Here is a 12,272-nt window from a genome sequence, read left to right as displayed (position 1 = left end):
TCTCTCTCTCCTCTTTCCCTCTTTCTCCCCCTCCTCTCTCCCCCTCCTTTTCCTCTCTCTCTCTCTCTCTCTCCTTTCCCTTTCTTTCCCCTTCTCTCTCTTTTTCTCTCTCTCTTTCTCCTTTTTTTCTTTTTCTCTTTCTCTCCCTTTTTCTTCTTTCTCTTTCTTCCTCTCCTCTCTCTTTCCTCTCCTCTCTCTCCTCCTCTTCCTCTCTTCCTTCTCTTTCCTCCTCTCTCTCCTTCTCTTCTTTCTCTCATCCTCTCTCTTTTCTCTTTCTCTCTATCCTTCTCCTCTCTCTTTCTCTCTCTTCTTTCCAAAGCACGAGAGAGAGAAGAGAGAGAGAGGAGAAGGGGACAAATGAGGAGAGAGAAGAGGAAGAGAAGAGAGAAAAAGGACAAGAAAAGAGAGAGAAAGAGAGAAAAGAGGGGGAGAAAGAGAGAGAAAAGGAGAGAGAGAGAGAGAGAGAGAAGAAGAAGAAGAAGAAGAAGAAGAAGAAGAAGAGAAAGAGAGAGAAGAGAGAGAGGAAGAAGAGGGGAAGAAAGAAGGAGATAGAGGAAGAGGAGAAGGGGAGAGAGAAAGAAAGAAAAAGAGAATGGAGAGAGAGAGAGAGAGAGAGAAAGATAAAGAGAAAAGGGAGAGAGAAAGAAAGGAAAGAGAGAGAGAGAAAAAAAGAGAGAGAGGGGAGAGAGAGAGAAAGACAAATAGAGGGGAGGGGAGAAAGAAGGAAAGAGGAGAGTGAGAGAGAGAAGAAAGAAAGGGGAGAGAGAACAAAGGGAGAGAAGGGACAGAGAAAGAGGAATAGGGGAAGGAGAGAGAGAGATAGCATGGGAAAAGAGGGGGAGAGAAGGAGAGAGAGGAAAAGAGGAAGAGACGGGAGGGGGAGAGAGAAAGAGAAGGGAGAGAGAGGAAGGGGAAATAGGAAAGAGAAGAAGAGAAGGAGAGAGAGTGAGAGAGAAGGTAGAGAGAATGTAAAAACTATTTTTTTATGAAAAAGTATATGAAACCAAAAGGTTATCAGGCAAAAACTAAACAAAACCACATTAATTTATATTAATAATTAATTTTAAATTTTTTAAATTCAAAATTTAAAAAAATTAAATTTGATTAATTAAACCTAATTAAAACATATAAAAATCTTTCTCTTCGCTCTCACATTAACCTACCCACCTCCAACAATCACACATACAGACCTCTCTCACATCGTCAGCCCTCTCCGCCTCCCCTCCGCAACCCACTCCTCTTCTATCACCGACATCTGGCAACACTGGTGATCGTTATTATGAGGATTGTAATTCAAAGAGATTAAGTGCAGATGAAGGGTGTAACAATGGTTTTCAAGTGGAAGCTGAAGGTTCTTGTAGATCTATAGAAGTTGCTTCTGAAGAGCCTGGAATATGCACGACTGGAGGCGCAAATGGTGAGGGTTTGGCAAGGTCATGTTCACTGTATAGTCGGTCCTTGGATGGCACAGGAAGTGATAAATTGGGGAATCTTGCGGTGAAAATTGGCCACAATTTTAAAAATGGTTTTTCCACCATTAATGTGTTCTCAGCCTCACAATATCCTTCCACTCATGTCAAACTAGAATATGCAATTTTCAATGTTCCAAGGTCCTACAACAATGAGTTACTTCCATCAAAATCCAGTTTTATGGCTGGCAGCTCCTACAAATGGCTTGATGCCCTACCCACACCCGAATCATTATTTATATGCTGGCCCTCTTGGATATGGTTTGAATAAGGATTAAATAGACTGCAAACTACACAATTACAGAAATATAAAAAAACATTAATTTAATAAGAAAAAAATATCATAATACTTAACAAAAGAAATATGCAGTTATATTTTAGCAAAAATAATTAAATATCTATAAAATTTAAAATATATATATATATAAAATTCTTAAAGAAATAGAGACATTCACATTTGTAATACAAAAGAATTCGAAAAATATATAAAAGAACATTCATTTGGTATGAAAAAGAAACATTCTGATACTTAGCAGAAGAAACATCCATATATATTAACTCGTAGAGATTTTGAATTCACCCAAAAGTATTTGGTTGATTTTTTGCTAATACCCTTTTGGTTCCTAGCATTGTTCTTTTTTTATTTATTAAAACTAGTTTTAGTCTATAAACCAGTTTAAACTAGTTTTTTCAATTAAAATTGATTTTATTTTTATGAACTTATTTAAACTGGTACACTGTATTATAAACAAATTTAAAACCAATTTTTTATATGACAAAGCAGTTTAGTTCAATTTCTAAACTATTTAAATGATTTAGTACAATTTCAATTCAATTTATAAATAACTGAACCATATATACCCCTGATTTCCAACCAAAAAAAAATTCACATAATATACTCAAATAAAGGCTTCTCTGATCTCTCAAACACTAAATTATTGATGCCATGGTATGAAGACATCAAATAGGGATTTACATTTTCTTAATTAGTTCGATACATACTATATAGTCTTGCAAAATCAATAAATTTAATAATGTCACAAAACTACAATAATATCCAAACTCCAAAGGGTTTCATCGTATTATATTATGCCTAACTGTACTCCAATGCTTGCTAAGTATGAACGGTGAAATGAAAAGGCTTAGAAACGAAGTTTCAATTTCTTAAGTAAATAAAATCACACGTTGTTATTGCCACTAGCTAATGCACAAAGTTGATGGTCCTCACTCCTGCTTGTGGTTGGTTAATCATATATATATTTTGCTCTGATAAATAATCTTGGTAATAATTAATTTTAATTTGTAGTCTTTTATTTTCAACTATACCTTCCTTTTTTTAATTATTTTTTTTAACTAACTATATCTCTTTTTGGCTTCAGTGTATAAGATAACTCCAAGAACAGTGAAGGCATAACCACACATTCCTATCATGGAAATTGGATTCTTGAAAATCAAAATTGAGACCACCACTGCAACTGCCCCCTTTGCATTTCCTAAAACCTGCAAATATTTAACTAAATGCATTAGAATGAAAAACATTTTATTTTTAATCCATATATGTAATCGTAATTTATGTTCTACATGTACTTTATTGTTTTAAATTTTGTAGTCCTTACTTAAACACTTAAACTCTTTTCTCACTATTGAATCATATTGTATGTCTATCTAAAAATAAATTTAACACCATAAAAGTTTCTTCAACGTAATCCTAAATATTGTATGAAGTAGTAAATATAAATACTTTCAAAATCTTTAAAATTTTCAAAAACAAATTATTCTTTATTCATTTAGTAATTACTAGGGGTGGCAACGAGGCGGGTAGGGGCGGGTTTTCGCTCTACTCGACCCCGTTCCGCCGTACAACAACTCGCATAGAACCCGCCCTGCTTCTACCTGCGGATAGTAAAACGTTGAACCCTAATCCGCCCCGTCCCTATAATTATTAAAATCTAATAAATAAAATTAAAGTTCAAAATTTATATAACAATCATCACATACATAATGTAAATTAAAGTAAAAATTTAAATATGATACAATATTATTAATCATTTACTAATATTTTACATGCATTATACATATTATATATTAAAATTATATATATTATATATATAGCGGAGCGGGTAGGGGCGGGTATTACCTAAACCCGACTCCGCCCCGCCCCTCCTAAGAACCCGCCCCGGTGCAAGGCGGGTAATTACCCGCTCTAAGCGGGTAGGGACGGGGTGGGTATCCGCGGATTCGGGTAGTATTGCCATCCCTAATAATTACAAGATTGTTTAAGCGGATTAGTTAATTTTTTTGGATATTTAATTAACACTTACTTTAATGTTCAAATAGTATCATTTGTTGTATTATTAAGGTTCAATTTTGACTACATATTTAATTTCTATAGTGATTCATCAGAAAATTTACAATTAAGTAACATTATCAAGCTAACTTTAGAAGAATGCTCATCTTCAATTTTTCATAGAATTTAATCTATGGAATTCATGAAATTGTTGAATTTATTTCCATATGCAATGCACATGACAAAAAATTGGAATGTATTAAGAAGCGAAAATTGGAAGAAGTATTAGGACATATATACCTGAAGAGTCAATGCACTTGTGTGTTTTGTCACCAAAAAATTGGTTAGGTTGACAAAATATGCAAGAGAAGAACTGAAGAGCAGAAAACCTATAATTCTGATATCATTTCTTGCTACATCTATTGTGATTTGAATCACATTCTTCTCCATCAACAATGTTGCAGGAAGCAAGACCAACATTGCCATGGGTGCCATATAAAGCAGCAGGTTCATAGAGTTTAACTTTTCTCTGGAAAGTGCAAACTCTCAGTTAATTAAATATCTTTTGTTCGTTATTAAAGGCAACCTTTTTTTAATCTTTAAGCAACGTTTTTTTAAAATGTCTTAGACAAAAAATATTGTACTAATTATAAAGCTATAATAATGATTAAAGAGATCAAAGAGAAAATGAACCTTACCCCTCAGAGGACAACAAAAGATCTTGAAGGACCGATTTGAAAGCTCTCGAAAAGGTTGATGAAACACATATTATAAATCCAAAAAGATTGAAACTAGGTTCAGACTGCAACAAAAATGTGTTTAAACATGAGAGACAAGGAAAACACACACATATTTTGCATAAACAATTTGATGCTTCGAGAGAAAGGTATGTAGCCAAGGCAGGGATGCTTTAATTTATTTTATTCAAATAACGTAATTTTTCCTCTTATATTAACTAATCGTGTTAAATTTGATTCTTTTCAATAAAAAAGAAAGTTACTTTCAATAATCTATGTAGGCTCAAAGATACTATGCTTATTGCCTTCAATTTTCATGAATTATGCTGATAATAACTGATAAGCAAGACTTTTCCTAAGCCTAACAAACGGTCTTAGGCTCTTATTAGATGATGATCTGCCATAGCATATAATTGTATAGAATCCCCATCTATCTACATATTATTTATAGCCATGTCTTGGGTTATCTCTAAATGCTCTTAATTAGGGAATGTATAGTAAAGTACCATAATTTTTCAAGCATAGTAGGAATGTATCAATTTTGAAGCAGGTGATTTGCTTCGGCATGTAATTGAAGTCAAATTTGAACCCCTTAATTTTGGACAAGCGAACGCATGCTTGAGGTACAAGAAATTAGTCCCACGAAGACGTTTATACTCCACTTGCATGTGCAAACTAAAAAAAACGGAATTATTCTATACATATGGTTTTAGGGTCACCTAAAAATATTAAGTACTCATGTAAAAATATTTTTATATAAAAATAATAGTAGTTAAAATATTATTCGTGTTAATCACTTTGGTCAAATATATTAAATTATTTAATAAATTTTAATTATTATTTTTATATAAATAATCATCTTCAAAAAATTAAAAAAATTTCTCTCTATTTTAGCTATATCGTACACTTATTAAAAAGTTCTACAACCGTATAATCTTTAAAAATATTCCAATTAATAATATTATAATTAGAATAATTACCATCACAGTTATCAAATTCGGTATAATTCGGTTGGTCGGATCGAAATTCGACCTCAATCCAAATTAGATCATCATTTAAATTGGTTAAACAATTAACTCGGTCAAAATTAATTAAATCCAATAAAATTTGGTCAAATCTGTTCAAAATAAATTTAAACAGACTCGATCAAATTTCGTTAAACTAAAAAAATATTATTTTCTATACGTAATTTCTTTTGTGAAATGTATTACATAAATATAATAAAATTATATTATAAATTTAAAGAAAAAATGATGTTTTATTAACTATAATATATTTTTTATTTTCATGATTGTTATTTTTATTTTTTCTATAAATACTTAAAGTGTAATAAATATAAATTTATAAATACTTAAAGAGTATAATAAATATAAAGTAATTGATGAGTTATTAAAATTTAAAAATAATAATTAATTTAATACAAAATAAAACTTAAAAAAAAGATATTTATTATGGAAATAAAAAATAAAATAAAATTTTATATAATTATTTAATTATGACTGGTTCAACCTGTGACCCATCGTTTGAACTAATAACCCAGTGACTCGATAATCTGATTGATTCGATTACTGGTTCGGTTATGATAACTATGATTACGATTTACCATACTCAATCTTTATCCATCTTTACAAAGGATCACATAGTCTCTAACAAAACATTAAGGTTGCGTTTGGTTCTAAGAACAGGACTTACGATACTGAGAACAAAACACAAAAGACAAAAACATAAAAATTAGTGTTCTTGTATTATTATTTGATGATAAATTAGAATAAATTATAAAGTCCAATTTATTATATTTTTATTTAAAAAATTTAGAAAAAATATAATTATAAAAAATTAACTAAAAAAATAAAAAAATAAGTTGTATCTCTTATTAGTATCTTTATGTTCTTTCTGACTTAATATTTCATGCCTGTAACCCAAACATCGCCTAAACGACCAAGCAGTATAACAAATTTTTTGAGACATACCAATCTTCCCATCCAAAACAACTTGATTTTAAAGGATCGAATAGCCTCTATTTTTCAAAAAAAAAAAATGATGTCATTTTTTATTAAAAAGAGCAAATATATCTCAAAATAATTAAAAACTGCTTTATCATTTATTTTTTATCATTAAGAGCCGCCACATATTTTTGGTGAAAATGAAGAGTAGCCTAATTGAATATTTCCTCGTATATAATTATAACAAAATTTTGACTCAATATAGCCCTTTTTTTTACTTGTCAAACGTGGGTTCCTGTCATTGTTAATTGAAAATTCTTGTAACTTGTAAGACTCGTTATAAGTTATAACTTTAAGTAATAACTCATATATATTATCAATCAATAATAGATATTCACGCTTAATCTTGCAGCCAGGTAAGGTAGATTTTTCAAATAATTCAGAGAATTGATCGAATTTGCAATTAATGGTACGGTTTCCTTTTTACATCGTCTAAAGTAATAAGAGTAACATTAGAGTATCATGATCAGAAGTTTCTTTTTTTTTTTTTGTCTCGAGATATTTTCTGGTTAGATAGGTTAAGAAATAATCTATTGTATATCTAAATTTTTTTTAAGGATTTGTTGCTAACAAATGAGTAGCTGCATGCGTACGATGAAATTCGAACTCCTAACGTTTGCTTAAAAAGATGAGTAAATTGACCACTCGACTAGTTTAATGTTTAAAAGTATGAATTAAAAATACGTTGTTAAACCACTAAACAAAAAATATTGAATTAATGGCTAAAAATATTGGTGAAAAATACTAAATTTTACTCGCTTAAATCAATTAATTCAACAACTAACCCCAAAAAGAAAGATATTCATGAAGATGTGAATTATTGAAAAATAATGATATATTATTATTACATACCTCACTAGCTATGATGACACCAGCAACAACGGGCAAGAGTGTTGCATAGGTAAGCCAAGCCTCTCTTTTTCTGGTGACAAAATAAGCACAAACCGCCGTGAAGAAAGGTGTGGTGGCACCAATTGCTTGATTGAAAGACACGGGTATGTAATTCAGTGACACATTTCCACAAACAACTGAGAAGCAAAAGACAAAGCTCAGAACACAAATCTTCACCAACTGTTCCTTTGATTGTATGCTTTGAAAAGGGACAATGTCCATCACTTGAATACCAATGAAGCTGAAGATAGAACAACACATCATGTGGCACATGGTGAGAAACACTGGGAACTTGAACCCGTAATTTGTTAGAAGGTACTTGTTCATAAGGAGCACACCGATGTTTGAACTGTACCATGAACTCACCACCATGATCGTTGACCATGGAATTGAGTCCATCATTATCATCAATATGATGATCTTGATCTAAAAAGAAAAAATGGGTTTGTGTTAAAATATGATTTTTCTTCTCTCTTTTTTATTTATTTTATGGAAAATTAAACCTCAAAGAAAGAGACAAAAAGAGAAACTTTGGAAAAAACACACACCTTATGTTTAAGGATGATGTGTTAGAAAAGAGAGGAGAGAAAGTTCAATAATGTAGGAAGGTATAAATGTCTAATTAAGCTTCATTCCAAATGCACGCTGATATATAAGGACAATTAACTTGTTTCTTCAGAACTATGCTCCTGTTTAGTTCGAAGAACAGAATAATAAGATATTAAAAATAAAATATAAAAAATAAAGATATAAAAATTAATATTATTATATTTTATTTAATAATAAATTAAAATAAATTATAAAAATTTAATTTATTATTATTTTTTATTAAAAAAATATAATAATAAAATTATAATTATAAAAAATTAATAAAAATAATAAAAAAATAAAAAATAAATTGTATCTTTTTATCAAGATGGACATCAAATACATTAATTCAGTATTTCTAGACATATTGTCTTTATCCATATATCATTTGTCAAATACAATTTTATATTTTAGTATCTCTTACTTATAAATAAATACAGCATAGATAACTGAAAATAAAAATTGAAAATTTATCATTGGTTGGTTTTGTTGTACCTTTTCAATTTTGAAAACTACTTATGTTGTTAGAATTTATATGGTGATTTTATTAAAAAAAATTAGGAAAGAGAGATGGAGGGAGAGAGAAACTTAAAATACTTTTGGTTTGTGGTTTTAATTTTTGTTTTTATTTTTAGTATTTTCTGTTTTTTGAATTTTGTAAAAAAAATAAAAACAGTAAAAATAATAAAATTTTATTTTTTATTTTTTACCTTTTATTTTTACTTTTTTTGTTATAAAATTCAAAAAATAAAAAATATTAAAAATAAAAATACAAACCAAATACACCTTTGTTTAATAGTATTTTTTAGTCTCTACCCAAATTTATGCTCTTTTTTACAATAGGGGAATACTAGGGGAACAATGATTATTTTGAACAACATGAACAACCACCAATCAAATAAAAACACTACACTTCCAAATTAATCTTCTAAATTTTAATATTAAAATAACCATCCGTACACTAATAAAATGAACATCCGATATATCTATTATTTACATTGTTTAATATTTTCATTGTCTACCTATACTTTTCCTTTACAATAAATGACTCTTCTCACTTGATACTCCACAAACCACATGATTATTAATTGACAAGTCTTTTCTCATCACCTAGCATAACAACACAAAAAATGAAAGAATGAAAATATATGTTTGTTTTATTTAATTGATAGACTTCAATAATTTCTGTGATTTTACTAAAATATCAACTAAACAGTTTTTATTATATTTCTTTAGAAATTAGGTAACCAAAACATAAATATTAAATATTTAAATCTATTTAATAAAATGTATGATAATATAGATAAGTAACTTATACAATCAGATAATCCACAGGATAAATTAAATAACTAATTTTAATTCAGTGTACAGTGTAAGTTCATAGTATATATATAACCTGTGAGAGGGTATGTTATAGCTCTAGGTGAATCATAATTCATAATATACCACAATTCCAACTAGAAGCTGACAAGTCATTAGTACTAAATAATATATAATTAATTGCCGTCCTTAATAAGTTAATAATAATACTAACAAGAACGATGGATTATTAAATTCGCATTGAAAAAATTGTAGTGATGATCGAGCCCAAACCAAGGCGCAATACAAGATAGTAGCAAAAAATAAATATGTAGCAGAAGCGTAAATGAGAAAACTCAACGAGGTTTGACTACTTAAAGCTTACATTTAGGCAAAAAGGTAATCCAAATTAAATATTAATCAAAAGATAGTACTAAAGTAGTGATATTATCTGCATTTCTACTAATCTAAAAATTCAAGTTTCAAATGCACATGAAAAGTATTTCGTAATAATTTGCTAGATTCAAAGTTTCAAACCATCCCACTACTACTACACACAATTCCTTATGCAAGATATTTTGCGATAGGTTTTAGGTTTGGGTTTCGATATATAGAACCCAAGCATTAGTATAGTACTAACGTGCATTAACGTACCACGCACTTTGTCAAAAGAAGACGCCAATTTAATCTAATATCAATCATTTACAATGCCTTTCACTGCCTAAATTTGTTAAAAATGTTCAATTTTATTTTAAATTTTTTTTATTTGTATTAAATATAATTCTAACAGTTAAATTGTCAATAAATTTAATACCAATTCAACAATAATACTTTACAACTGAGCTAGCCTTATGAAATTATTGTTAAATTGATTTTAAATATTTTAAAAATTAACTATCAGTAGTATATTTGATATAAATAAATTTTTTTATAATAATATTAAAATAAATAATTTTTTTATTTTAACAAATTTCAAAAACAAAAAGTATGTTCTACCTTGTACATATTATTAGCTAGACTATACAGATTGGACTTAATTAGTCTAAATTCTCTTAATTAGCTTCGAAAACAAGCGTAATTAATTTTGTTCCTTTGCTATCAATGAAAGCCTTCAAAAGTCAACCTATTATATATGCAAATCTCCACCTTAATTTAATTTTTTATTAGGTCTTATATATAATTGACAAAAGTTTGATCAGGACTAATATTTTTTTATTGGTCAGCATTTTTAGTTAGTAGTCTAATAATTTAGTTCAATAACTTAATATCATGTTTTTAGTTGATATTTTAAATATTGTTAATTTACTGATGATCAAAAATAATAAATTTTAATTTTTATAGTATTTTTTTTATAATTTTCATAGTCGCCCTTTTTTCAAATGCACCTGTGAGGACAAACTAAAAACAGCATCCTTTAAGGAAACATATGCATTGTAGCTCCACACAAAAAAAAGGCTTTAGCTTTATGAATAGTGTGAAGGTCACATTTTATCGACAAAAGAGAATATATTACTATTTTTCATTTTTAACATATAAAACTATATAGATATTTTAAAACAACTGCCTAAATTAGTGTTTTTAAAATCTAAAAATATAAATACATAAACTTTTAAGATACCAAATAAAAAATATTAACTTATACGTTCAACTAATACAAATGCATTTTCAATAAATATTACTAAACTCACCCTTGGAATAAAAAGTGGTTTTGCACTCAGGGACACGTATGTTTGGGAAACAACTAGCTATTGATGTGTGCTGATAACACACACCTCGCATCATTCTACAAGCAGAGCTACCAATAGTTAGTAGTACTAATCGGTTAATCTTATTCACAAGTAACCAATTCAACTCTTTTTAATTTTGATACTAGATTTATAGGAGTATTTTTTAATAATATATAAAACTTAATGAACTTAATATTGTATGGAGATCACAAATTTAATTAACTTTTTGATTTGTAAAGTTTAATTTTTTTATTTTTAAAATATAAAATCAACTCTTCGATTTGTAAACTTAATTCTTACATAAATCTAGCCTTTTGATTTGTACATGTTTTAATATTAAAAATTTTTTAAATATACAAATCGAATTCTCTAATTTATAATTACTTCCGTACTAAATTAAAACATATCACTTTTTATAATAGAAAATAATACAATAATTATTTTCATATAAAAAAATCAACTCCAAGTTAAATCAATATATTTGTGGATAGAATTGACAGTTCAATTTATAGCAAGATTAAAATCAAAGTAGAATAAACTAAAAATAAATTAGGTGCGAATTTAGGATAAATTCTATTTGATTTATCCATATTGTTAATATATTATAATATATAATTAAAATTTATTATATATATAAAATAAATTAATTGAGAACTAAATTTACATACTCTCGTTTTTTAAATTTTATTGACTACTAAAATGAATGAATTTTAAAATTATTCAATTACAATTTCTCTAAAATATTACATGTTTAAATTTTTTTCTATATTTATGCAATCGATCTAATCATGTAAATACCACTTTAACATAGCGTAAATTCTTCTGACGAAAAATTAAAAGCGTCTTTTGATAGAACAGCGTTTTAGAGGACGAAGCAATCATAATTTCTTAACATTTTTTTGTGTTAGGTTTATCGTCATCAAAGTGTTTGAACAATAGATCTAGGAAATTTTAAAGGAGTTATTTATGTATAAACTGCTGGAGAGGACAGCAATTTATGTTAATATGTTGCTCCTAACTATAATTTTTTACTATCTATGATTCTAATATACTAAATAAAAAGATTAAATTAAATAAAAAATATTAAAAAATATTAAAAAATACTAAAAGTACTAAAAATATTAAAATTTATTTTTAAAAAATTATTTAAAATTTTTTTTATTTTATTATTAATTATTAAATTTTCTTTCTCATCTTTAATCTCATAAATAATAATGAAAAAACTAAAAACACATTAAGAAGGTTAAAAGAAATAAAAATAAAAAAAGAAA

The 12,272-nt window shown here is 27.9% G+C and overlaps 1 protein-coding gene across 1 annotated transcript; it reads right to left on the bottom strand.

The window, feature by feature from the left end:
• Positions 1-2,336: 2,336 nt before the first annotated feature.
• Positions 2,337-7,884, bottom strand: LOC130960677 (probable sugar phosphate/phosphate translocator At3g11320). The gene is made up of 4 exons (XM_057886126.1): positions 7,349-7,884; positions 4,455-4,558; positions 4,057-4,285; positions 2,337-2,969 (listed from the first exon to the last, which is right to left on the bottom strand). The coding sequence occupies exons 1-4, from the start codon at positions 7,793-7,795 to the stop codon at positions 2,823-2,825; spliced, it is 927 nt and encodes a 308-aa protein (XP_057742109.1). The 5' UTR covers positions 7,796-7,884; the 3' UTR covers positions 2,337-2,822.
• Positions 7,885-12,272: the final 4,388 nt, after the last annotated feature.

This window comes from Arachis stenosperma, chromosome 2 (genome assembly GCF_014773155.1).
Source record: "Arachis stenosperma cultivar V10309 chromosome 2, arast.V10309.gnm1.PFL2, whole genome shotgun sequence".
Taxonomy (NCBI): domain Eukaryota; kingdom Viridiplantae; phylum Streptophyta; class Magnoliopsida; order Fabales; family Fabaceae; genus Arachis; species Arachis stenosperma.
The sequence above is the reverse complement of the archived record's forward strand: the minus strand, read 5'-3'. Positions and strand labels throughout refer to the sequence as shown.

What these genes read in the sequence shown, in the direction of transcription:
- LOC130960677 (XM_057886126.1), bottom strand. Translation starts at nt 7,795, where the DNA reads ATGATAATGATGGACTCAATTCCATGGTCAACGATCATGGTGGTGAGT. An exon ending in GTGTCATCATAGCTAGTGAG is followed by an intron (nt 4,559 to 7,348) that starts GTATGTAATAAT and finishes TTTTTGTTGCAG; the next exon opens with TCTGAACCTAGTTTCAATCT. An exon ending in CTTTTGTTGTCCTCTGAGGG is followed by an intron (nt 4,286 to 4,454) that starts GTAAGGTTCATT and finishes TGCACTTTCCAG; the next exon opens with AGAAAAGTTAAACTCTATGA.